Source organism: Musa acuminata, chromosome BXJ1-8 (assembly GCF_036884655.1).
Source record: "Musa acuminata AAA Group cultivar baxijiao chromosome BXJ1-8, Cavendish_Baxijiao_AAA, whole genome shotgun sequence".
Classification (NCBI taxonomy): domain Eukaryota; kingdom Viridiplantae; phylum Streptophyta; class Magnoliopsida; order Zingiberales; family Musaceae; genus Musa; species Musa acuminata.
The window spans coordinates 14,530,338-14,557,827 of record NC_088334.1 but is presented as its reverse complement, the minus strand read 5'-3'; the positions used below and the strand labels follow the sequence as shown (position 1 = coordinate 14,557,827).

The following is a 27,490-nucleotide window of genomic DNA, read 5'->3' as shown; positions in this document are numbered from 1 at the left end:
ATGAACATTCTTCTGACCAAGTCAAGCAGCCCCACGTTGCAAATGATGCAATCCAATGACAAAACCAGCACAAGCTGAGCTGGATATTAATCATCCTGGAAGCCTGCCATGATCGTCTCGTACGTGCCGAAGCCACCTTATTAACGTGATGAACGTTCTGGCCATATCATCATTCTGTCCATTTATTTCACGAGTGAATCAAAGATGATTTGGATGGTTTGGCGTGTGGAAGTACTTGTGGTCTTTGTCTCTTTCTAATAAGTACTTGTGGTCTTTGCCAAGGAAAAGAAAGGTTGACAAACAAGTCTTTGTCTCTTTCTAATAACCAAGGAAAAGAAAGGTTGACCAACAACACTTGGCATACTTCCTCGTTTCTTCCTTTGATTTGTACGTAAGATCTGAAGTGAAGCTCAATCTTTGCACTATAAAAAGCCCCAAGTAGCTCCATTTCTTTTCATCGAACTCAAGAAGCAAAGTTCAACCAAAGCATCGCATCCGTCTTCTCAGAAAATAAATCTTTTGTTAGAAATGGCCATTCCAGTCATTGATTTCTCAAAGTTGAAGGGCAAGCAAAGAGCCGAAACTTTGGCACAGATTGCCAATGGATGTGAAGAATGGGGATTCTTTCAGGTCTGTTGTCATGGAGGATGTGCTTTCATGTTCCCGATCTTCTTCCTTTCTCCCGTCCATGGTTCTTCTGAACTTGATGCTGGTACTTATTCCAAGTAATCTAATGTGCTTGCAGCTGGTGAACCATGGGATTCCGGTGGAGCTTCTGGATCGCGTGAAGAAGGTATGCTCGGAGTGCTATCGGCTCAGAGCGAAGGGCTTCAAGGGATCCAAACCAGTGCAGCTGTTGAACAAACTGGTGGACAAAGAAGGGGAAGAGGCCGATGTTAAGCGCTTGGATAACGTGGACTGGGAGGATGTTTTCCTTCTCCAGGACGACAACGAATGGCCGTCCAACCCTCCGGAGTTCAGGTACTTCATTCACGAAGCTCCAATGCTGCTTGTTCCATTCCCTGTTCCACATAAACGAATGAACAACATTAGAAAGTCAATTATAATCACTGCTGAATAGCTAGCTGCCCCAGCGCAAGAATTGGATTGTTGATCTTTGATTTGCTACTCATAATATGATGGTTGTCGCCAAAGTTGTTGACGTTTGCTCTCTTCATGCAGCGAGATCATGAAGGAGTACAGGGAAGAGCTGAGGAAGCTGGCTGAGAAAGTGATGGAAGTAATGGATGAGAATATGGGGTTTGAGAATGGCTACATCAAGAAAGTATTTTCAGGAAACGGTGAGCACCAGCCCTTCTTCGGCACCAAGGTGAGCCACTATCCGCCATGCCCGCGCCTGGACCTCGTAAACGGCCTTCGCGCCCACACCGATGCTGGCGGTGTCATCCTCCTCTTCCAGGACGACCAAGTTGGTGGCCTCCAGATCCTAAAAGATGGGAAGTGGATCGATGTGCAGCCTGTGGCCAATGCCATCGTCATCAACACCGGAGACCAGATCGAAGTACTCAGCAACGGTCGCTACAAGAGCGTGTGGCACCGCGTGCTCACGACCAGCGATGGCAACCGCCGCTCCATTGCTTCGTTCTACAACCCCTCCTTGAAGGCCACCATCACTCCGGGAATCAGCAACGACGACGCTCCAGCTTTGTACCCCAAGTTTGTTTTCGGGGATTACATGGAGGTGTACGTGAAGCAGAAGTTCACGGCCAAAGAGCCCAGGTTTGATGCAGTGAGAGCTATGTAAGGATAAGTTAATGATTATCGAAGTTATGTTCTGAGAATATTCTTTTGTATCAGATTTGTTTGTACCATAATAATTGTTTGCTATGACAAGTAATTTATATAAAACCAGCAGCCCAACCTATTTTTTGAAACCTCACGAGATGGCAACTATCATGGAGAAAGGCCAATTAGTTCTCCAATTACGAGGGGTTTTGATGAGTGGCGTGACACTTCACAAATCATGTTTGGAAAAATTAAAAATCACACACGTTTCTTGGTATAGCCATTTTCAAAATAAATAGAAATAAAAACACATTCTTAAAAATATATAGTTTGATGTAGATATTTGTCATATCTTTATTTAGAAATTTTGCCACGTTTATTGTGTCAAACTTCATTCTCAACTATATTTTCAGTCTCTTGACAAAAGTTTTTCAATCATTTTGATTATTTTGGGATTCATAAGTAAGAACAAGAGAAAAACATAAAAATAAGATAGGGAGACATACTAATTTTATAGTGGTTCAATATTTTTGATCTACGATCCATTCTTATTTTATCTATCTATGAGGCAATTGACGTTCACCGGTATTTTTTTCTCCAAAGTTTGAAGATCAACAATCCTCTACAACTTTCTTTTATCAAAGCATCGGTAAAAAAAGCTTGTGCTTGAAATATTCAATCTTTTATAGGTATCTCTATAACTTAGTCATCCAACTAAAGCCCAAAAAGAAGATAAAAATCAAACCTCTAATAGAGAATTGGAAAACATTGCAAGCACGATGGATGCTCTCACCAGCCAAACATGAAGACGGTATTTATAGGCCCTAAAACCTTAAAAATGTAGAGTAAATTAAGAAAAAATACTAAAAAATAAAGATACATTGTGATATGATCATTGGATGTTTGCGACGAAATTGAAACACATCATTTGGTGACTCATATGATACTAACACCTAAGCTAGGTAATATTACTTGACCTAGTTAGTATAATCTTTGGGCGATGCTACTGCCAAGCCCAATGATGGCCTAGTAAAGACGTAGGTAAGGCCATTTACTATTCACTTTTAACCCTTAATTGTTTTCGTTGGAATTAACTAATTTTTAAAATTAACTTCGACCAAGACTGACATAAGAGTTCTTTGCATATTATTAAATCTTTCATCATATCATCAGTGGATCTTCTATCATATCAACTTATGTTCCGACATCCCGACTTCAAAGTCAATGTGTCTCATCCATATCAATTATGCACAAAATACTTATATTCCAATATATTCAACTTTAGCTATGGATAATGCCATAAAATTTTACTTCTTACGCGATCATAAAACATATGCAATGTCCAAGAAATATTTTTCTTGTAAAGTTCGTATCTATATACGGAAAAAATCAAAATTTTTAAATTTGGGATATCATAGTCCTTTGTAGTGATGGTGTACCTTCTAAATACCCTAATTTTTTCTATTGATTTCAAGTAAGACAATTTAAGATTTTATTGAAATCTAATACAAAGATATAATTACATGTTCAATGGCAGTGAGTTGAATTAGTGCTATAGCAAATTTTAATCGATTTTGAATTTCAATTGATAAATCCATACTAGAAATATGATTAACCAAAAATGCAAGTAAGAGTTGTAAGTAATGCAAATAAGTAATCAATAACAAATCAAAAGTAAGAGAAGGAAAACAAATCAATTTATAGTGGTTCAAAATTTTTTGACTAACAACCACTCTTGATTCCTCTTCCTTCGAGGCCATCGGCTTTCACTATCAATATTTTTTCTAATGGATGAAGATCAACTATCCTTTTTATAGCTTTTCTCCTTTTAACAAGCTTAGGAGAGAACCTTCATACTATTGGAAAATCATGGGTTGGCATCTCATGCCCAACTAAAAATAAAAATAAAACAAAATTTCACAAAATTAAGTACTTGGTCATTGTACGACGATTGGTATATGAGAAAATCGTAAAACCGAAAAATCGCATATATCATGTTAGAAGTGTTACTTAGGGAGATCGTATATCCCCGAAATTTCTAAATTCAATAAAGTGAATGAAGGAGAACTCACGTACTCCACTCTAGTGGTGATCCATACAACAAATGCAGCGACGATGTTCCTTAGATCGTTGTTGGATCTCCTTCTCCACGTGCATCGCAAGGCTACTAGAGCCAAGGAGGAGGAGAAGAGGGCTAAAGAGAATAGGAGGGGCGACCATCAACAGTTCCAGCCTATGAACCATGAGGTTCCTCTTATTTATAGTGGTGCAAGTAGCTTAATCCTTAATGGATCTTATCCTCATTAGATCTCAATTCAATTGGATCTCTATCCAATTGGATCTCTATGTAATTATGTAATTAGATCTTCTCTATAGGATCTAAACTAAGGGCTCTATGAATATCTTATATCCATACTTCTACTCGTCGTAACATTCATCATATATATGTGACTCTCTAGGCCCGATACCGAGCTGGCCATGAGTCGATCCGATCAGAACTTCTTCTGATATAGTAAATTATTATCTCTATAATAATTCATCGATTCATCGACTATGGTTATACTAGATCACTACGTCATAGTCCCCAAATGGTATAGGGGAATCTAATATGGTAAACTTATCTATCCACAGTTACCATGTGTCTATAGTCCCTCATCCAACTCATTCTCTCTCAATCTGAACGACTATGGCTAGAGATTTTGTTTGAGCAAGCACACATGAGATATTTCTCTCGTGATACCAAGAGTGGATGATCCTCTATTGATACTCAATTGCCTTCGTAAGGTTGGCTATCATTCCCTAGAATTGGTTATACCATATCTGAAACTTTCAAACTTATAAATATGACGTCAAAGAATGAAGTGCTCATACAAGATATCTTTAGTGTCTTAAGTCTAAGGACTAGACATACAACTGGGACTACAGAATCATTGTCTGACATTAGATATCATTAACCATCAAGCATTTAGTAAGCGGATCCATCATATGGATGAATATACAATGCACCGGTCTATTTGGTTCTCTCGATGTCATTCTCGAGTAACCTTTGATCGGGATGATCTAGGATTTGTGTTTAAAGGTGAATCAGTCTAATTATCATGATCTCATCATAATCCGATTCCCATTGCATAGATCCAAGGATATCACAATATACATCTAGATAATATGTGATAAAATATTAGTAATAATAAACAAAGAGATCGTCGCAATGTGTCACAGGTGCCATCACTTACGTGATTGGCTTGAAGGGCACTTATAACTAACTATCTCTCACTTGACCTAAAGCCAATCACATATGTGTCTGATCCCCATCAGACCTTTGTGATGCTCAAATATAATCTAAGACAATGGCTTCGTTAGTGGATCTGCAATGTTATCTTTGGAAGAAACTCTTTCCATTGGTATATCTTCATGGGCCACAATCTCTCTAATAGGCTAGAACCTCCTCAAAATACTTTTGATGAGACCTGGGTTCCTTTGCTTGAGAGATCGCCCCATTATTATCATAATATATAGGAATTAGTTCTATGCTACTCAATACGACTCTCAAATCTTTGATGAACTTCTTTATCCAGACCTCTCTTTTGTTGCTTTTGTCGTAGTAATATATTCTGCCTTCATGGTCAAGTCATCAGTAGTATCTTGCTTGGAACTATTCCAGCTCCCCATTCAAGGTGAACATATACTATCAGAAAGTAAAATTCCATGTCTCATTAATCTAAGACCTCTCTTGAAATATTTCATATCAAACCTTTTGATAATGATGTCTATGTACCTGGATTGAGATAAGCTAAGCATCCTCTTAAATCTATCTCTATAGATCCAAATCCCTAAAATATAGGATGCTTCGCCTTAAGTCTTCCATGGAGAAGTGTCTAGATAGCCAAGCCTTTAATGTTGAGAGTATTCCCAATGATTATGATGTCATTCACAGATAACACCAAGAAGGTGATAGCGCTCCCACTTACCTTTTTATACACGTAAGGCTCATCTTCATTTTTAACGAAGTCATAAGATCTGATCGCCTCATCAAATCTTATGTTCCAGCTTCGGGAAGCCTGCTTTAGTTTATAAATGGACTTAAGTAACATGCATACCTTATCTGGATACTACTTGGACACGAATCCCTCAGGTTGCATTTGTTAGTCATAGGTGCCCTACAAGCTAATCACTTGAGTGATGACCGGTGTGACTTGACACGTAGTCTTTTTGCTTATTATTATTTGACATTTTATCACTTTATATTGCTTGTTGCTTTAAATATTATAATGTCTATGGATTTGTGCAATGGGAATCGGATCGTGATGAGATCACGATAATGAGACTGATTCGCCTTTAAACACAGATCCAAAATAATCCTGGTCATAGGTTACTCGAGAGAGACATCGAGATAACCGGACAGACTGGTGTGCTGTATACCCATCCATATGATGGATGCAACTAGTCTCATAACTGCTCGTGTGGGGACACTAGAGATATAGTATAGGTGCTCATTAAAGAATGAGTTTACTAATTGAGCCGCTTACGAAATGCTAGATGGTTGATGATGCCTTATTATTAGACATCGATTCCATAGTCCTAGTGGTGTATCTGGTCCTTAGACTTTAGATACCAAGGATGTCCTGTATGAATACTTCAATCTTTGATATTGGACTTATAGGTCTGGAGGTTCCAGATCTAGCACAGCCGGTTATCGGGAGTGGTAGCCAACCTTACGAGGACTATTGAGTATTGATAGAGGATCATCCACTCTAGGTGTCATGAGAGGAATATCCTATGTGTACTTGCTCAGGCAAATCCCTAGCTAGGGTCATTCGGATTGAGAGAGAAACAGTTCTCCAAGAGAATCCGATTAGAGCGAGACTCGAGTGGAAACCATATGTGTTTGATAGCACCATGCCCGGTATATAGTCACTGGGATATTAGATGGATAAGGGACTATAGGTATACAGTAACGAAGGACAGACAAATCCAATGGATTGGATTCTCCAATTTCGTCTGGGGACTCCAGCGTAGTGGCCTAGTATGTCGATAGTCGATGAGTCAAGTGAATTATTATGAAGATAATAATTCACTATCCCAAAAGGAGTTCTGACAGGTAAGACTCATGACCAGCTCGATATTGGGCCTAAAGGGTACATATATGGTAGGCGTTGCGATGGGTAGAGGTTCGAATATGAGATAGCCCCTATCTTATTTGATATCCAATAAGCTCATGAATTATTGGATCCTATGAATGAGATACAATAAGAGTCAATGAGAGATTATTGGATAGAGATCCACTAATCTAAGAGGCTTAGGCAGTTGGATGAAGATTCAATACCCAATAATACAGGATCCATTATGGTTAAATTTATAGAGGACCTCTATAAATAGGAGGGAACCAATGGTTCAAAGGCTAGAGCTTCTTTGGGTTACCTCTCCTATTCTCCTCCCCCTCTCCTTCTTAGATAGCAAGCTTAAAGTTTTGAGGAGCATCGTCACAGCCTTACTATGTGGATCACAACTAGAGAGGAGGTAGCTATGAGACCAACTACATCCATCATATGGACAGGTATATAGTAAACCAGTCTATCCGATTATCTCGATGTCCCTCTCAAGTAACCTATAACCGGGATTATTTATGATATATGTTTAAAGGTGAATTAGTCTCATTATCGTGATCTCATCACGATCCAATTTCTATTGTACAAATCCAAGGACATCACAATATATAAATGCATATATGCAATAGTCAATATAAAGTGATAAATGTCAAAATATAATAAGTAAAAAGATTATGTGTCAAGTCACACATGCCATTACTCACGTGATTAGCTTGCTGGGCACCTATGACTAGCAAGGAAGACGCTTGACTTCCTTCACCCTCTCCTAGAAATCTGTATCAATTCAGGGATATACGATCTCCCTAGTTAACACCCTCTCTTAGAACACATCTTTGAGAAATTGAGGATTTTGTTTTTAATATTCTTCCGCTGTGCATGTGATATTGCCCTTAGATTTTCTTACAGTGATATCAGAGCTAGGTTGTTCATGCGAAAGATTGGTTTTGAACTACGTGTGTTATGTTTTGGAAAAGCTTTTGATGTAAAAATTGTTGATACAAAAACGAGAAAGAGAAATAACTATTGTTGCCCTTACTACCCTCGTAGATGGTAGTTTGCTACCTTCTGCATGTGTACAGCCTCCTACAGCGACAGCCATAAGGGCGGCAACTGCAAGAAGGTAGCACAGCGCCAACGCACTAGTAGGATGTGCGCCTGCAACAACTGACCGGCGGGGGGCTAGCAGCCCACGGGTGCCCCGCCCGCGGGCGCAGCCTGCGGGCACAGGGCCCGCAGGCAACCTGCCCGTACAGGTGAGCTGTGTGCGGGAAGCCTGCTTGCAAGGGCGGCACCTGTAGGTGACACAGTGCCCGCAAGTGCGGCACTCGCAAGTGCGACGCTTGCGGGCACTACACCCGTGTGTCATGGACATAACTGGTTTTGCCTAGGTCGCGCGGTACCCTTGCATGTTCATTCACAAAGGTCAACCTCCCTAAAGCCTCCCATGGTCCCTTAGGACCGACAAAAGAGAAGACGGGTTAGAAAAAACTCCTCACTCGGGATCCACAAGCAAACATTTCCGAAAACACTTCATAGACAATGCAAATTACAAACAAACTTTACAAGCTCTGAACAATTGCACAACAAAGGGTCAAAATGGTCCACTACAGATAAAAAATCTCTCATAAGTGTCCACATGATACAACCTTTATTTACAAGCCTAAAGCAGCCACCAAACCCAACTAAAATGAGACTATTAAGCCTTTGGCCATCCCTTTACATGCTGTGCAAAGCATGAACATACCAAAAGATACGGACATACATAAGAATTACATCAAACATCCTGTTTAGAAGTTTGTCTGTGACATTCTCCCCTACTTATTTCATCGACGTCCTCGTCGAAGCCTTTGCCGATACTGCAACTCCTCGCCTTTGCTGAGTCTTCAATCTTCTGCTCCAACTGCAATGTGCCTCTTGGCTCCTAGCCGCTCTCCATTGCTGTTTTGGAGTAGTCGAACCTTTGATCCGCCATGCTGCTTCAACTTGCCAATGACTCTGACTCTAGTATGGGGTTGGCTGAGTTATGTTGATCTCTGTTGGTTCCTGCGGATCCTCCAGATGAAGGAAAAGACCATCCTTACTATGTGCTAGTCTCTCAAATATCACATGCTACTTGAACTGGGTAGATCCTTGTTGGAGTTTTAACGAGCATCGCCTCGTAAACTTTCGAAGTTTTGGGTTATTCCTCCACAAATTGTCCATCGACTCTTCTTTTATTTAGTTGTTATTTCCAAGTAAATTCGCATCACTTCCACTTTTGATTAGCATTATATTGGGAAATGAAGCAGGTAGTCTACTCTCAATAGAATTGATCGCCATTAGTGAGGATTTGACAACTATTGTCTTCTATTATCTTCGAAGGGTCTTTGAACCTGTGTAGAGCTCCTCTACTGGATAGATAAGAGAATTGGGGTACTCGGTTTCACTCATTCTCTTAAGAGTTGAGAAGGCAATGGTTACTTGACTTCGCCCACCTCCTCGAGGTTGTACTCCATGCATCGAGCTAGTTACTAGCATTCGCCTGCTCTTTGCTCACACTTCTGAAGCACTTGAAGTGTTTGCACTCCTTGCGTTGAGTTAGCTAATATGATTCACCTTCTTAATGCCATCGAACTTCTGGAATGCAGGAAGTTTTCACCCCAACTTGGAGTAAGTCTTTAATAGTTTTGGTTGCCTCTGAGATTGTATCATCTTCTCCATCAACCCGGCCGTCTACTCCACTGAGTAGCAAAGGTATAGCACCATGTACTGCCTGCTTCGTTCCTTGGCCGTGCACTCTTGCATGACCCGAAGTCCTTCACTTTCTGTTATCTTGATGAGAAGCTCGTTGACACCGGTCTTACGAAGTTCCTTAGCCTCTGCCCATCAGCCTTATCTTGGTACTTGGAGTTTGCCTTTGTATGCTCCACCTCTTCGGCCCCTTTCAGGACCAAGTGCTCTCCTTCCATGAGAGCAAGGGATCAATGACTTTCACGGAAGTCCTGCCTTTGTGGTACCATGGTGCTACCTTGCCCATGGCCCTACTATCCGTCGCCTCACATCTGCATCCCTTTTCTTCATTATCAGTAGATATATCTCTATGGCACTCCTCCGAGTCCACCTTCATTCTAACTAATGCTTGATTTTGGGTAACTAAGTCCCTCTGGACTCGTCATTGCTTCCTCGCCCCTTTCGACTACCTGATTTTCCCAATAGCTTTAACACCTCTGTGTTCTCTAAGCAGCTCCCTTTGGTCAATGGAAAGACAGATTGCAACTCCCATGCATGGCCTTTACCATCGTGTAGTAGGATTTGCACTGATTATGTTCTCCTTAGCTTCCTTAGTAGTAACGTTCTCTTACTCGACCTTGTCCTCTGACTTGGCGGGCTCCCTTTAGTGAATATGGGCTCTGAGCAGTCCTACTCTCCAACTGCTTGGTTGTAAAAGCTGGTTGGTTTTCGCCTATTGAAGGAAGACCGATAGTGGATGCCGGTGGCCTCAACGAAAGAGGAATCGATGGAGTGGATGTAGGTCACGACGACCGAATCATTATAAAAATCTGGTTTGCCTTTACTTTGAGTAATTTACTTTAAACTGTAAACAACATTCTCATTACTTGCTACATTCTTCCATATGCTTTCAATCTAAGCATATTTCCGAAATCGGTTTTGAACATACGAAGAATTTTTAGAAACATAATTTTTACCGATGCACTAATTCACCCTCCCCCCTCTTAGAGCCGACTTGTTCCTAACATGTAAGTGATTTAATTTTTACACAAAACAGGTTTATCATGATTATAAAATTTAAATACTCAATGAAGGAGTTCGAGATAACAGACTTGGACTTAATGATTTATTTCTTGGGCATCGAAGTCAAACAATAGCAAAGAAAATTTTATTTCAGAAAGACACTATAGAAAAGAGCCTTTGAATAATTTTTTTATCAAAGTTTATCATCCATTGATACAATGATGGTACCAAATTGACCACAGAGAATATAAACAAATTAGTCTAACTTATTATAAATGTTCATTTAGATGTTTAAAATTTTTAATATGCACTCGATATGGTATATTATTTGAAGTTGAATTGACAAGTAGATTGATAGAAACTTCTAAAGCATCTCACTGGAAGAATACTAAGAGGATATTATAATATATTAAACGAACGATAAGTTATATGCTTCATATAAGGAGTTATATTTTGTTGAATTTCATAATAATGATTGGATTAGGAGGTATAACGATAGAAAAAAGTATAATGAGTTTTATATGTTATCTTAGTGAAGCTACATTTATATAATCATTAAAAAAAAATCTATTGTTGCTGTATCAACTTGAAAGATATAATATGTTGCAACAACTTTTTGTGTTTAATAATACTATCTCAGATACTTCATATACAAAAGAAAAGTTTAATGAAGATTTATTTTGATAAGTTAATAATTGCTTCAGTCAAGAATCTAATATATCATAAAGATCGAAGTATATTGATATGATATTTAACTTTATAAGAGAATAGTGAAGTTAAATAAGCATTGAATATACTCTCAAAACTCTTCAAATTTAAAATATTTTAATAATTTGATAAGTCAGATAAAACAAGTTTAGGAGAGAGACTATTAGAATTAAATTTGTCTATCCTTTCAAAGCACCAAGAAAAAAATTATTATATCAAAAAATAAAACACATTAAAAACTCTATAATAGAATGAATCAAATTAACCATTAGTTCTTGAAAATTAAAAAAAAAAAAATTCATATTAAATATATTAAATTTATTATATCCGATAAAACTACATAGACTTCGTGTGTTATGTCATAAGAGGTATCGATTTAGAGTTATATAGTAAAATTATTTTGAGTATAAAAGGATTATATTATCTTATCTGTGTGCTTCATCTCTTCTATCTATCCATTCAATATGATATATTGATATAAGACTTAATCGGAAAGTAACATGTTTTACTCGATTTTATCGAGCAGTTCATTCGGATTGGGAATTCTTCGTAAACGTTGCAAACGATGCAATCCAATAACAAAACCAGTACAAGCTGAGCTGGATATGGATCATTCTGGAAGCCTGCCATGATCGTCTAGTACATGCCGAAGCCACCTTATTAACGTGATGAACGTTCTGGCCATATCATCATTCTGTCCATTTATTTCACGAGTGAATCAAGATGATTTGGATGGTTTGCCGTGTGGAAGTACTTGTGGTCTTTGTCTCTTTCTAATAAGTACTTGTGGTCTTTGCCAAGGAAAAGAAAGGTTGACAAACAAGTCTTTGTCTCTTTCTAATAACCAAGGAAAAGAAAGGTTGACCAACAACACTCGGCATACTTCCTCGTTTCTTCCTTTGATTTGTACGTAAGATCTGAAGTGAAGCTCAATCTTTGCACTATAAAAAGCCCCAAGTAGCTCCATTTCTTTTCATCGAACTCAAGAAGCAAAGTTCAACCAAAGCATCGCATCCGTCTTCTCAGAAAATAAATCTTTTGTTAGAAATGGCCATTCCAGTCATTGATTTCTCAAAGTTGAAGGGCAAGCAAAGAGCCGAAACTTTGGCACAGATTGCCAATGGATGTGAAGAATGGGGATTCTTTCAGGTCTGTTGTCATGGAGGATGTGCTTTCATGTTCCCGATCTTCTTCCTTTCTCCCGTCCATGGTTCTTCTGAACATGAAGCTGGTACTTATTCCAAGTAATCTAATGTGCTTGCAGCTGGTGAACCATGGGATTCCGGTGGAGCTTCTGGATCGCGTGAAGAAGGTATGCTCGGAGTGCTATCGGCTCAGAGCGAAGGGCTTCAAGGGATCCAAACCAGTGCAGCTGTTGAACAAACTGGTGGACAAAGAAGGGGAAGAGGCCGATGTTAAGCGCTTGGATAACGTGGACTGGGAGGATGTTTTCCTTCTCCAGGACGACAACGAATGGCCGTCCAACCCTCCGGAGTTCAGGTACTTCATTCACGAAGCTCCAATGCTGCTTGTTCCATTCCCTGTTCCACATAAACGAATGAACAACATTAGAAAGTCAATTATAATCACTGCTGAATAGCTAGCTGCCCCAGCGCAAGAATTGGATTGTTGATCTTTGATTTGCTACTCATAATATGATGGTTGTCGCCAAAGTTGTTGACGTTTGCTCTCTTCATGCAGCGAGATCATGAAGGAGTACAGGGAAGAGCTGAGGAAGCTGGCTGAGAAAGTGATGGAAGTAATGGATGAGAATATGGGGTTTGAGAATGGCTACATCAAGAAAGTATTTTCAGGAAACGGTGAGCACCAGCCCTTCTTCGGCACCAAGGTGAGCCACTATCCGCCATGCCCGCGCCTGGACCTCGTAAACGGCCTTCGCGCCCACACCGATGCTGGCGGTGTCATCCTCCTCTTCCAGGACGACCAAGTTGGTGGCCTCCAGATCCTAAAAGATGGGAAGTGGATCGATGTGCAGCCTGTGGCCAATGCCATCGTCATCAACACCGGAGACCAGATCGAAGTACTCAGCAACGGTCGCTACAAGAGCGTGTGGCACCGCGTGCTCACGACCAGCGATGGCAACCGCCGCTCCATTGCTTCGTTCTACAACCCCTCCTTGAAGGCCACCATCACTCCGGGAATCAGCAACGACGACGCTCCAGCTTTGTACCCCAAGTTTGTTTTCGGGGATTACATGGAGGTGTACGTGAAGCAGAAGTTCACGGCCAAAGAGCCCAGGTTTGATGCAGTGAGAGCTATGTAAGGATAAGTTAATGATTATCGAAGTTATGTTCTGAGAATATTCTTTTGTATCAGATTTGTTTGTACCATAATAATTGTTTGCTATGACAAGTAATTTATATAAAACCAGCAGCCCAACCTATTTTTTGAAACCTCACGAGATGGCAACTATCATGGAGAAAGGCCAATTAGTTCTCCAATTACGAGGGGTTTTGATGAGTGGCGTGACACTTCACAAATCATGTTTGGAAAAATTAAAAATCACACACGTTTCTTGGTATAGCCATTTTCAAAATAAATAGAAATAAAAACACATTCTTAAAAATATATAGTTTGATGTAGATATTTGTCATATCTTTATTTAGAAATTTTGCCACGTTTATTGTGTCAAACTTCATTCTCAACTATATTTTCAGTCTCTTGACAAAAGTTTTTCAATCATTTTGATTATTTTGGGATTCATAAGTAAGAACAAGAGAAAAACATAAAAATAAGATAGGGAGACATACTAATTTTATAGTGGTTCAATATTTTTGATCTACCATCCATTCTTATTTTATCTATCTATGAGGCCATTGATGTTCACCGGTATTTTTTTCTCCAAAGTTTGAAGATCAACAATCCTCTACAACTTTCTTTTATCAAAGCATCGGTAAAAAAAGCTTGTGCTTGAAATATTCAATCTTTTATAGGTATCTCTATAACTTAGTCATCCAACTAAAGCCCAAAAAGAAGATAAAAATCAAACCTCTAATAGAGAATTGGAAAACATTGCAAGCACGATGGATGCTCTCACCAGCCAAACATGAAGACGGTATTTATAGGCCCTAAAACCTTAAAAATGTAGAGTAAATTAAGAAAAAATACTAAAAAATAAAGATACATTGTGATATGATCATTGGATGTTTGCGACGAAATTGAAACACATCATTTGGTGACTCATATGATACTAACACCTAAGCTAGGTAATATTACTTGACCTAGTTAGTATAATCTTTGGGCGATGCTACAGCCCAATGATGGCCTAGTAAAGACGTAGGTAAGGTCATTTACTATTCACTTTTAACCCTTAATTGTTTTCGTTGGAATTAACTCATTTTTAAAATTAACTTCGACCAAGACTAACATAAGAGTTCTCTGCATATTATTAAATCTTTCTTCATATTATTGGTGGATCTTCTATCATATCAACTTATGTTCCGACATCTCGACTTCAAAGTCAATGTGTCTCATCCATATCAATTATGCACAAAATACTCCTATTGTAATATATTCAACTTTAGCTACGGATAATGCCATAAAATTTTACTTCTTACGCGATCATAAAACATATGCAATGTCCAAGAAGTCTTTTTCTTATAAAGTTAGTATCTATATACGGAAAAAATTAAAATTTTTAAATTTGGGATATCATAGTCCTTTGTAGAGATGGTGTACCTTTTAAATACCCTAATTTTTTCTATTGATTTCAAGTAAGACAATTTAAGATTTTATTGAAATCTAATACAAAGATATAATTATATGTTCAATGGCAGTGAGTTGAATTAGTGCTATAGCAAATTTTAATCGATTTTGAAGTTCAATTGATAAATCTGTTAGGATCAAGAGCACTAAGAGGGGGGGGTGAATTAGTGCAGCGAAAATCTTTCAATGATAAAAAAACGTTCGAACGATAAAAACGATTTCGGTGTGAAAGCCGATTCTAAGATTACTTTAACTTAAGATCAAGCGAGATGATGTTAAAGTCAATCTATGAAGGCAGTTTGCAATTATGATGAAAACCATAATATAAGCGCAAACTGAAATACGACGTTCGTACGAAGAAGCTGATTTACGTCTAAATGCTGATTCATAAATCACTTGATTAGGCAAGATGCAGTTTAAGTAAGGATATAAAGGTAGTTTCCAGTTATGATAGAAATCAAAACGTAAACGCAAATTAAAATATGATGATCGTACGAAAAACAGATTTACGTCTAAACGCTGATTCGGAAAGTGCAAAGCTTGAAACCTGATCGTATATGCGCAGAAAGCAGTAAGCTTTAGAGGAGGTTTGCAGTAAAGATAATATGCTCAAAGTAAATGCAAACCGAGATTTAGAGTGGTTCGGTCAATCTTGACCTACTCCACTTTTGGCTTCCTCCACCGATGAGGTCACTGACGTCAACTAGAGGCCTTCCTTCAATAGGCGAAGGCCAACCACCCTTTTACAGTTTCACTCCTTTTGACGGGCTTAGGAGACAACCTTTACAGAATTTTCTCTCCTCTCTTTACAGCTCAGAACTTGGAAGAAAAGAGGGAGAAGAACTTTTGGCCTTTACAACAATTTTGAGCTCTAAAAATCACAGAACAAGATCAAGATTTCGGTGTGTATTCTATGCTTTTTTAGTGTTGAATGGGTGGGGTATTTATAGGCCCCAACCCAGTTCAAATTTGGAGCTCAAAATTGTCAATTCCTGAAATTCCGGGATCAAGCGGTTGCACCTCCTGACTGGAGCGGTTGCACCGCTTGGTAGAGCTCGAAGACTGAGCCTCTGGGCGGTGCCACCTCCTATCAGGGGCGGTTGCACCTCCTGCCACAGCTCGAAGACCGAGCTCAGGCGGTGCAACCTCCTGACTGAGGCGGTTGCACCGCTCAGCCAATGCTCGGAGACCGAGCCCAAGCGTTGCCACCTCCTATTAGGGGAGGTTGCATCGCCCAGTCTCGCTCGGAGACTGAGCCCAGGCGGTGCCACCGCCTGGCTAGAGCGGTTGCACCTCCCAGTCTCGCTCGGAGACTGATCCCAAGCGGTGCAACCTCCTGCCCTGGGCGGTTCAACCGCCTGGCAGAAATCAGGGTCCGAATGGGTTGATCCATTCGGCCCAATTTGGGTTTTTCAAGGGCCCAATTGCCCCAAGATTAAGTTAATGGGATCACCTCCCATTTCCAACTTAATCATTGTGCTAACTATGATATTCCTTAAGACATTTACTGCAACTTGCTCCGGTGCGTCAATCGCTTCTTCCGGCGAGCTTCCGGCGAACTTCCGTCGATCATTCGATGAACCCTCGATGATGCTCCTACGGACTTCGGGCAAACTCTTGGACTTGCGACGATCCACTTGGCGAGTTCCGGCGAGCTTCTTTGGCAAGATCATGGACTTCTCGGATTTGTTCCTACAGAACCTCCGACGATTGTCCGAACTTCCGTCGAACTCTCGAACTCCCAACGTGATCATTGTCTTGACTCCGGCGCAACTCCTGCTGCATGTCTTACTTTCATCGTAGTTAATCCTGCACACTTATCTCAACACATAGATTAGATAACAAATGACAATTGACTTCACAATCAAAATCCGAGATTCAACAATCTCCCCCTTTTTGATGATAACAATCAATTGATAATGGAGTTAACCTTAACTCCCCCTATCTATATGGCATACTTGAGATAAGTCTTTCTTGAATTCAAAACCTTTGAATTCAAGAGACATATTGATAAGTTAAAATCATTTAAACTTATCAATACTCCCATCATGATTCCCATCATGATGTATCTCTCTGAAGATGATGTCAAGGCTTGACATTCATTTTCAAATTTTACATTACAAGTTTGAATGATGGTAATAGTAGCAATTTATCATATTGTAAGATATCAACATGTAAATCTGCGAAGTAAGATTTTGATATCATTACATGATGCACACATTTCAAATGTTTTAACAATTATTGCATTTCATCACATGGTAAGATATCAATACGTAAAATTACGATGCAAGTTTTTTTGTTTGATATCTTGACCTGATACAAACAAGGCATAATACAAATTATAGCAATCATAGCATCTCTTGGTGATACAAGCATGGCATTAATACTCATATATTTCTCCCCCTTTGTCATCAACAAAAAGCATGGTAATTGTGATACCAGGGGAACAATATAAGTAAATTTCAGCATAAGTGTGATAATTGTGCATGCCTTTACTCGGTTCATGTTATTTTCCAATAGTAAGTGATAGGAAATCAATTATACAAGCATGATATGTAAATCACTTTGAATACTTCTTCCTTTTTATTTGTTATAACCTTTTTGCATGAAGGAGGAAGGCCATTTGTGATACCAGCTATTTGTGAGTTTACTTTGAGTGAAGTTAAAACTGATGAGAGATTAAATCATGCTTCAGGTATCAAGATATGTGTGAGAAACAACTATTTGCAAGTAAAAACACAATCATCCATATTTCAAGATGGAATTCATAAGCAGGAATCATTTCATCAAATCCATTTCAGAAAAATATTTTTCACATATAAGTGTATGAGAAAATCCGATTTTTAGGATACCAATTGTTAAGTGAATCCAAACATGAAATGAACACTTTCATGCATTCGGACAAGACTATGCTACAGATTTTCAAATACAATCATGAAGACAAAACATGCTTATTGTTATGGAAATTTTTGTATTCAGCACATAATTTCCAACATGTTATTTTGGCATGTAATGGTAATCAAGTGATTTGATCATTCAATTAAGTCCGAAAAATAATTTTAACTAGTTTATGTATTCGGATACATCAATATTCCTAATTCTCTTCTTATGAAATCAAATTGTTTTTCACTTAGAGGTTTTGTAAAAATATCAGCTAATTGATGTTTAGTATCAATGAACTCTATGATTACATCATGATTAGTAACATGATCTCGTATAAAGTGATGTCTAATATCAATATGTTTTGTTCTTGAGTGTTGTATATGATTCTTTGTTAGGCATATTGCACTTGTGTTATCACATTTAATGGGAATATTTTTAAAATGAACTTTATAATCTTCTAAGGTGTTTTTCATCCATACAACTTGTGCACAGTATGCACTTGCTGCAATATATTCAGCTTCGGTTGTTGATAGTGCAACCGAGTTTTGTTTCTTAGATGACCAGGAAACAAGGGCATGTCCTAAAAATTGGCATGTTCCTGATGTGCTTTTTCTATCTAGTCTACAGCCAGCAAAGTCCGCATCATCATAAGCAATTAACTCAAGATTCTCTGATTTTGAGTACCATAATCCTAGATTTGTGGTACCATTAAGATATCTAAGTATTCTTTTAATTGCTTTGAGATGAGATAGCTTAGGGTTTGATTGAAATCTAGCACAAAGTCCTACACTGAACATGATATCTGGTCTAGTTGTAGTGAGGTAAAGTAAACTTCCTATCATACCCCTATACGTTTTTTGATCGAAGCTTTCTCCACTTTCATCAATTTCTAACTTAGTGGAGGTGCTCATAGGAGTGTTAATAGCTTTTGAGTTATTCATATTAAACTTTTTCAGCAAATTCATAGCATATTTAGTTTGACTAATAAAGATGCTATTGCTTAGTTGTTTGATTTGTAAGCCTAAGAAGAATGTTAATTCTCCCATTAAACTCATTTTGAATTTGAGACTCCTAGTTTTAGCAAAAGATTCACAAAGAGATTCATTCGTAGAACCAAAGATAATATCATCAACATAAATCTGAACAATGAGAAAATTAATTTCAAAATTCTTGATGAACAATGTAGTATCAACCTTGCCTTTTGTGAAATTATTTTCAATAAAAAAAGAACTAAGTCTCTCATACCAAGCCCTCGGAGCTTGTTTTAAACCATAGAGAGCTTTAGTTAATCTAAATACATGATTAGGGAGGCTATTATTTTCAAATCCAGGAGGTTGTTCAACGTAGACTTCTTCGGAAATAAAGCCATTAAGAAAAGCGCTTTTAACATCCATTTGAAACAGCTTAAAATTATTACTACTAGCATAGGCAAGGAGCATCCTTATGGCTTCTAATCGAGCCACAGGAGCGAAGGTTTCTTTGTAATCGATACCTTCTTCTTGGTTGAAACCTTTGGCCACTAATCTAGCCTTGTTTCTAACCACGATACCATATTCATCTTGCTTGTTTCTAAAGACCCATTTAGTACCAATAACTAAATGGTCATTTGGCCTAGGAACAAGCTTCCACACCTCATTTCTCTCAAATTGATTTAATTCATCTTGCATTGCGATAATCCATGAATCATCTTTCATGGCTTCGTCAATACATTTGGGTTCAATTTGGGAGAGAAAAGCGGCATTGGAACAAAAATTTTTAAGAGAAGAACGTGTTTGAACCCCCTTTGATGTGTCTCCTAAGATTAGCTCCTTAGGATGAGCATCTACATACTTCCAATCCTTGGGTAAGGATATTTCGGAAGTGGATGCATCCAAGTTGCTAGTTGGAGACAGGGTTTCATTTAAATTCAAGGAATCAAAATTAACATCATCATCAAAATCGTTTTTCCTGATTTCGGAAATCTCATTGAAGACAACATGAATGGATTCTTCAATAATTAAAGTTCTTTTATTGAAGATACGAAAAGCTTTAGAAATCGAAGAATAACCAAGAAAGATTCCTTGATCGGATTTAGCATCAAATTTTCCTAAGTTATCTTTTTCATTCAAGATAAAACACTTACACCCAAAGACTTTAAAATATGAAACATTGGGTTTTTTGTTAATCCATAACTCATAGGGAGTTTTGGTGAGTAAGGGTCTTACTATAACTCTATTCAAAATATAGCATGCAGTATTTAAGGCTTCGGCCCAAAAATATTTGGGTAGGCTATGTTCATTCAACATGGTTCTTGCCATTTCTTGTAAATTTCGATTTTTTCTTTCTACTACTCCATTTTGTTGAGGATTTCTAGGAGTAGAGAAATTATGGTTATATCCATTGAGTTCACAAAATTCTTAGAAATCATGGTTTTGAAATTCACCACCGTGATCACTTCTAATTGACGAAATCATAGAACCCTTCTCATTCTGAACAAGTTTACAAAATTTGGTAAAATATCTAAAGCATTCATTTTTCTATTTTAAGAAATAAGTCCATGTGTATCTGCTATAGTCATCCACAATGATGAAGGCATATTTGCTACCTCCTAGGCTTGATGTAGAGATTGGTCCGAACAAGTCCAAATGGATCAATTGTAAGGGCCTAGAGGTGCTTATTTGATTCTTAGATTTGAAACTGCCCTTAATTTGTTTACCTAATTGGCAAGCATCACATACAGTATCTTTAATGAACTTGATATGAGGAATACCTCTTACAAGTTCTTTAGATGATATTTAAGTGATTAGTTTCATGCTAGCATGACCTAATCTTCTATGCCATAGCCAAGCATCCTCATCCAAAACCGAAAAACACATTTCATTACACAAATCATTGATGTCAATAGTGTATACGTTATTTTGTTTTAATGCAATCATATACGTTTTTTTGTGTGGTTTTTTAATGATGCAAGCATTAGACTCGAATCTGACAATATATCCTTTATCACATAATTGACTAATGCTCAAGAGGTTATGTTTTAAACCATCAACTAACAAAACATCTTCGATAAAGAAGTTGGATTTGTTACCTATGGTTCCTTTGCCAATGATTTTACCCTTGTTGTTGTCTCCGAAGGTGACATAGCCTTCGTTTATGCTAGTGAGCTTAGAGAATTGAGATGGATCTCCGGTCATATGCCTTGAGCATCCACTATCAAGGTACCATCTCTTGCTCCTAGCTTGCGATGGTATAGGTTTCTACAAGAAAGGATGATTTTTAGGTACCCATTTGCTTTTGGGTGCCTCAAAAATAGATCTACATTGTTTATCATGTTGCATAGAATTTATCATGGTTCCTTTAGGAACCCAAATTAATTTGTTCGGACTAATTTTCTTGAATGGACAATAATGCGTTTTGTGTCCAAGTTTGCAACAAAAGTTGCATTTGCTTTGGTGTCGAACATGTAAGATAGGGCCTTTTATGAAGGTGGTTGGATTTTGGTGAGGACTTCTCACAAATCCGATTCCACTTCTTTTGGGAACGTGACCCTTGTTTGCAAGGATCATGTTCAATGACTTGCTACCAACCTCGAATTTCTTCAAGGTGTCCTTAAGTAGCAAGTTTTTCTTTTTGGAGAGTTTCTAGATCATGGCATTTTATGCATGAACTTAAACTATCATGATATTCAATTTTTAACTTATCAAAATTACAAGTAAGACTATCATGCTCCTGTTTTAGCAATTTATATTTTCTACTAATAATCTTGCATTCATCAAATAAGTCATGGAAGGCATTTAATAATTTATCAAATGATAAATCTGCATATATTAAATTCGTTACCTCCTCTCCGATGGCCATTAAGGCGTAATGAGCAACTTTCTCGGTGTTGGACTCCTCTTCTTCGAACGCGCTCGAGTCATCCCATGTTGCTTTGAGTGCCTTCTTCTTTGATGTTCTCTTCTTGACTTGCGGACAATCACTCTTGTAGTGTCCCGGCTTCTTGCACTCATAGCAAATAACTTGGTCCTTCTTGGGTTCAAATTTATTTTTTGTTTCATTCTTAAACTTGTTTCTTTTAATGAATTTTTAAAATTTTCTTGTTAGAAGTGCCAAGTCATCGTCACAGTCCTCATCGCTTGAGTTTTCTCTCAAGTGGTCTTCTGAAATTTTAAGTGCCATATCCTTCCTGTTCTTTGGAAGGATGTCTTCTTGCTCTTCATAAGCTTTGCAAGTCATCTCGTAGGTCATTAATGACCCGATTAGTTCTTCAAGAGGGAAGTTGTTTAGATCTTTCGCCTCTTGAATAGCAGTGATTTTAGGATCCCAACTCTTAGGAAGGGATCTTAGAATCTTATTTACGAGCTCAAAATCCGAAAAACTTTTTCCGAGTCCCTTTAGACCGTTGACGACATCCGTGAAACGGGTAAACATGTCGCCAATAGTCTCACTCGATTTCATCCAGAAAAGTTCGAAAGAGTGTAACAAAAGGTTGATTTTTGACTCTTTCACTCTACTTGTGCCTTCGTGAGTCACTTCGAGTGTGTGTCAAATATTAAATACGATTTCACAAACCGAAACACGGTTGAACTCGTTTTTATCAAGTGCACAAAATAAGGCATTCATAGCCTTTGCATTAAGAGCGAAAGCCTTCTTCTCCAATTCATTCCAATCGATCATTGGAAGAGAAGACTTCGAAAATCCATTTTCGACAAGATTCCAAAGTTCAAAATCCATAGAAATAAGAAAGATCCTCATTCGGGTCTTCCAATAGGTGTAGTCCGTCCGATTGAACATGGGTGGACGTGTAATAGAGTGGCCCTCTTGGTTTCCGGCGTATGCCATCTCACTTGGGTTTTAATCCGTTTGAGAGTTAACCCCGCTTTGATACCAATTGTTAGGATCAAGAGCACTAAGAGGGGCGGGGGGGGGGGGTGAATCAGTGCAGCGGAAATCTTTCAACAATAAAAAAACGTTCGAACGATAAAAACGATTTCGGTGTGAAAGTCGATTCTAAGATTACTTTAACTTAAGATCAAGCGAGATGACGTTAAAGTCAATCTATGAAGGTAGTTTGCAGCTATGATGAAAACCAGAATATAAGCGCAAACTGAAATACGACGTTCGTACGAAGAAGCTGATTTACGTCTAAATGCTGATTCGTAAATCACTTGATTAGGCGAGATGCAGTTTAAGTAAGGATATAAAGGTAGTTTCTAGTTATGATAGAAATCAAAACGTAAACACAAACTGAAATATGATGATCGTACGAAAAACAGATTTACGTCTAAACGCTGATTTGGAAAGTGCAAAGCTTGAAACCCGATCGTATATGCGCAAAAAGCAGTAAGCTTTAGAGGAGGTTTGCAGTAAAAATAATATGCTCAAAGTAAATGTAAACCGAGATTTAGAGTGGTTCGGTCAATCTTGACCTACTCCACTTTTGGCTTCCTCCACCGACGAGGTCACCGACGTCAACTAGAGGCCTTCCTTCAATAGGCGAAGGCCAACCACCCTTTTACAGTTTCACTCCTTTTGACGAGCTTAGGAGACAACCCTTACAGAATTTTCTCTCCTCTCTTTACAGCTCAGAACTTGAAAGAAAAGAGGGAGAAGAACTTTTGGCCTTTACAACAATTTTGAGCTCTAAAAATCACAGAACAAGATCAAGATTTCGGTGTGTATTCTGTGCTTTTTCAGTGCTGAATGGGTGGGGTATTTATAGGCCCCAACTCAGTTCAAATTTGGAGCTTAAAACTGTCAATTCCCGGAATTCTAGGATCAGGCGGTTGCACCTCCTGACTGGAGCGGTTGCACCGCCTGGCAGAGCTCGAAGACTGAGCCTCTGGGCGGTGCCACCTCCTGTCAGGGGCGGTTGCACCTCCTGCCAGAGCTCGAAGACCGAGCTCAGGTGGTGCAACCTCCTGACTGAGGCGGTTGCACCGCTCAGCCAGTGCTCGGAGACCGAGCCCAAGCGGTGCCACCTCTTGTCAGGGGAGGTTGCACCGCCTAGTCTCGCTCGAAGACTGAGCCCAGGCGGTGCCACCGCCTGGCTGGAGTGGTTGCACCTCCCAGTCTCGCTCGGAGACTGATCCCAGGCGGTGCAACCTCCTGCCTTGGGCGGTTCAATCGCCTGGCAGAAATTAGGGTCCGAATGGGTTGATCCATTCGGCCCAATTTGGGTTTTTCAGGGGCCCAATTGTCCCAAGATTAAGTTAATGGGATCATCTCCCATTTCCAACTTAATCATTGTGCTAACTACAATATTCCCTAAGACATTTACTGCAACTTGCTCCGGTGCGTCAATCGCTTCTTCCGACGAACTTCCGTCGATCATCCGATGAACCCTCGGTGATGCTCCTGCGGACTTCGGGCAAACTCCTGGACTTGCGACGATCCACTTGGCGAGTTCTGACGAGCTTCTTTGGCAAGCTCATGGACTTCTCGGATTTGTTCCTACAGAACCTCCGACGATTGTCCAAACTTCCGTCGAACTCTCGAACTCCCAACGTGATCATTGTCTTGACTCCGGCGCAACTCCTGCTGCATGTCTTACTTTCATCCTAGTTAATCCTGCACACTTATCTCAACATATAGATTAGATAACAAATGACAATTGACTTCATCATCAAAATCCGAGATTCAACAAAATCCATACTAGAAATATGATTAACCAAAAATGCAAATAAGAGTTGTAAGTAAAGCAAATAAGTAATCAATAACAAATCAAAAGTAAGAGAAGGAAAACAAATCGATTTATAGTGATTCAATTTTTTCGACTAACGGCCACTCTCGATTCCTCTTCTTTCGAGGCCATCGGCTTTCATTATCGATGTTTTTTCTAATGGATGAAGATTAACTATCCTTTTTATATCTTTTCTCCTTTTAACAAGCTTAGGAGAGAACCTTCATACTATTGGGAAATCATGGGTCGGCATCTCATGCACAACGAAAAACAAAAACAAAACTAGATTTCCCAAAATTAAGTACTTGGTCATTGTACGACGATTGGTGCGTGAGAAAATCGTAAAACTGAAAAATTACATATATTATGTTAAAAGTGTTACTTTAGGAGATCGTATATCCCCGAAATTTTCAGATTCGATAGAATGAATGAAGGAGAACTCGCATACTCCGCTCTAGTGGTGATCCATATAACAAATGCAGCGAAGATGCTCCTCAGATTGTTGTTAGATCTCCTTCTCCACATGCACCGCAAGGCTACTAGAGCCAAGGAGGAGGAGAGGAGGGCTAAAGAGAATAGGAGGGGCGACCACCAACCGTTTTAACCTATGAACCATGAGGTTCCTTATATTTATAGTGGTGCAAGTAGCTTAATCCTTAATGGATCCTATCCTCATTAGATCTCAATTCAATTGGATCTCTATCCAAGTGAATCTCTATCCAATTATGTAATTAGATCTTATCCATAGGATCTAAACTAAGGGCTCTACGAATATCTTATATCCATACTTCTACTCGTCGTAACATCTACCATATATATGTGACCCTCTAGGCCCGATACTGAGCTAACCATGAGTCGATCTGGTTAGAACTTCTTCTGATATAATAAATTATTATCTCTATAATAATTCATCGATTCATCGACTATGGTTATACTAGATCACTACGTCATAGTCCCCAAATGGCATAGGGGAATTTAATATGGTGAACTTGTCTATCCATAGTTACTATGTGTTCATAGTCCCTCATTCATCTAATATCCTAGAGACCTTATATAGGATACGGTAATGTTAGGTCCATACAAAATCCTATCTGAGTCTCGCTCTAATCGGATTCTCTTAGAGAATTTATTCTCTCTCAATTTGAACGACTCTGGCTAAAGATTTTATTTGAGCAAGCACACGAGATATTTCTCTCGTGATACCAAGAGTGGATGATCCTCTATTGATACTCAATTGCTTTCGTAAGGTTGGCTGTCATTCCCTAGAATTGGTTATACCATATTTGAAACTTTTAAACTTATAAATATGACGTCAAATAATAGAGTACTCCTACAAGACATCTTTAGTGTCTCAAGTCTAAGGACCAGACATACAACTGGGACTACAGAATCATTGTTTGACATTAGGTATCATTAACCATTAAGCATTCCATAAGCGGATCCATCATATGGACGAGTATACAATGCACCGATCTATTTGGTTCTCTCGATGTCCTTCTCGAGTAACCTATGACTAGGATGATTTAGGATTTGTGTTTAAAGGTGAATCAGTCCCATTATCATGATCTCATCACGATCCGATTCTCATTACATAGATCCAAGGATATTACAATATACATCTAGATAATATATGATAAAATATTAGTAATAATAAGCAAAGCGATCGTCGCAATGTGTCAAAGTTGCCATCACTTACGTGATTGGCTTGTAGGGCACCTATAACTAACTATCTCTCACTTGACCTAAAGCCAATCACCTGTGTCTGATCCCTATCAGACCTTTGTGATGCTCAAATATAATCTAAGTCAATAGCTTCGTTAGTGGATCTGCAATGTTATCTTTGGAAGAAACTCTTTCCATTGTTATACCTTCATGGGCCATAATCTCTCTAATAAGCTAGAACCTCCTCAAAATGCTTTTGATGAGACTTGGGTTCCTTTGTTTGAGAGATCGCCCTATTATTATCATAATATATAGGAATCAGTTCCATGCTACTTAATACGACTCTCAAATCTTTGATGAACTTCTTTATCCAAACCCCCTCTTTTGTTGCTTCTGTCATAATAATATATTCTGCCTTCATGGTCAAGTCAGCAGTAGTATCTTGCTTGGAACTCTTCCAACTCCCCATTCAAGGTGAACATATACTTTGAGAAAATAAAATTTCATGTCTCATTAGTATAAGACCTCTTTTGAAATATTTCATATCAAACCTTTTGACAATGATGTCTATGTACCTGGATTGAGATAAGTTAAGCATCCTCTTAAATCTATCTCTATAGATCAAAATCCCTAAAATATATGATGTTTCACCTTAAGTCTTCCATGGAGAAGTGTCTAGATAGCCAAGCCTTTAATGTGGAGAGTATTCCTAATGATTATGATGTCATCCATAGATAACACCAAGAAGGTGATAGCGCTCCCACTTACCTTTTTATACACGTAAGGCTCATCTTCATTCTTAACGAAGTCATAAGATATTATCGCCTCATCAAATCTTATGTTCCAACTTTGGGAAGCCTGCTTTAGTTCATAAATGGACTTAAGCAACATACACATCTTATTTGGATACTACTTGGACACGAATCCCTCATGTTGCATTTGCTAGTCATAGGTGCCCTACAAGCCAATCACTTGAGTGATGACCCGTGTGACTTGACACGTAGTCTTTTTGCTTATTATTATTTAATATTTTATCACTTTATATTGCTTGTTGCTTGAATATATTGTAATGTCTATGGATCTGTGCAATGGGAATCGGATCGTGATAAGATCATGATAATAAGACCGATTCACCTTTAAACACAGATCCTAAATAATCCCGGTCATAGGTTAATCGAGAGGGACATCGAGATAACTGGACAAACTGGTGTGATGTATACCCGTCCATATGATGGATGCAACTGGTCTAATAGCTGCTCGTGTGGGG

General features: G+C 38.7%; 2 protein-coding genes across 2 annotated transcripts; both read left to right on the top strand.

Annotated features, from left to right (window-relative positions):
• Positions 1 to 445: 445 nt before the first annotated feature.
• On the top strand, positions 446 to 1,817 carry LOC135587627 (1-aminocyclopropane-1-carboxylate oxidase-like). Its single transcript, XM_065079247.1, has 3 exons — positions 446 to 630; positions 746 to 981; positions 1,183 to 1,817. Exons 1-3 carry the CDS (start codon positions 529 to 531, stop codon positions 1,763 to 1,765), a joined length of 921 nt encoding a protein of 306 aa, XP_064935319.1. The 5' UTR covers positions 446 to 528; the 3' UTR covers positions 1,766 to 1,817.
• Positions 1,818 to 12,269: 10,452 nt separating this feature from the next.
• Positions 12,270 to 13,627, top strand: LOC135587626 (1-aminocyclopropane-1-carboxylate oxidase-like). The gene is made up of 3 exons (XM_065079246.1): positions 12,270 to 12,440; positions 12,556 to 12,791; positions 12,993 to 13,627. Exons 1-3 carry the CDS (start codon positions 12,339 to 12,341, stop codon positions 13,573 to 13,575), a joined length of 921 nt encoding a protein of 306 aa, XP_064935318.1. The 5' UTR covers positions 12,270 to 12,338; the 3' UTR covers positions 13,576 to 13,627.
• Positions 13,628 to 27,490: the final 13,863 nt, after the last annotated feature.

Excerpts from the sequence above, each read along its gene's own strand:
- LOC135587627 (XM_065079247.1), top strand. The coding sequence starts at position 529 with ATGGCCATTCCAGTCATTGATTTCTCAAAGTTGAAGGGCAAGCAAAGA. Across the intron at positions 631-745 it reads AAGAATGGGGATTCTTTCAG|CTGGTGAACCATGGGATTCC; the intron begins GTCTGTTGTCAT and ends ATGTGCTTGCAG. Across the intron at positions 982-1,182 it reads TCCAACCCTCCGGAGTTCAG|CGAGATCATGAAGGAGTACA; the intron begins GTACTTCATTCA and ends CTCTTCATGCAG.
- LOC135587626 (XM_065079246.1), top strand. The coding sequence starts at position 12,339 with ATGGCCATTCCAGTCATTGATTTCTCAAAGTTGAAGGGCAAGCAAAGA. Across the intron at positions 12,441-12,555 it reads AAGAATGGGGATTCTTTCAG|CTGGTGAACCATGGGATTCC; the intron begins GTCTGTTGTCAT and ends ATGTGCTTGCAG. Across the intron at positions 12,792-12,992 it reads TCCAACCCTCCGGAGTTCAG|CGAGATCATGAAGGAGTACA; the intron begins GTACTTCATTCA and ends CTCTTCATGCAG.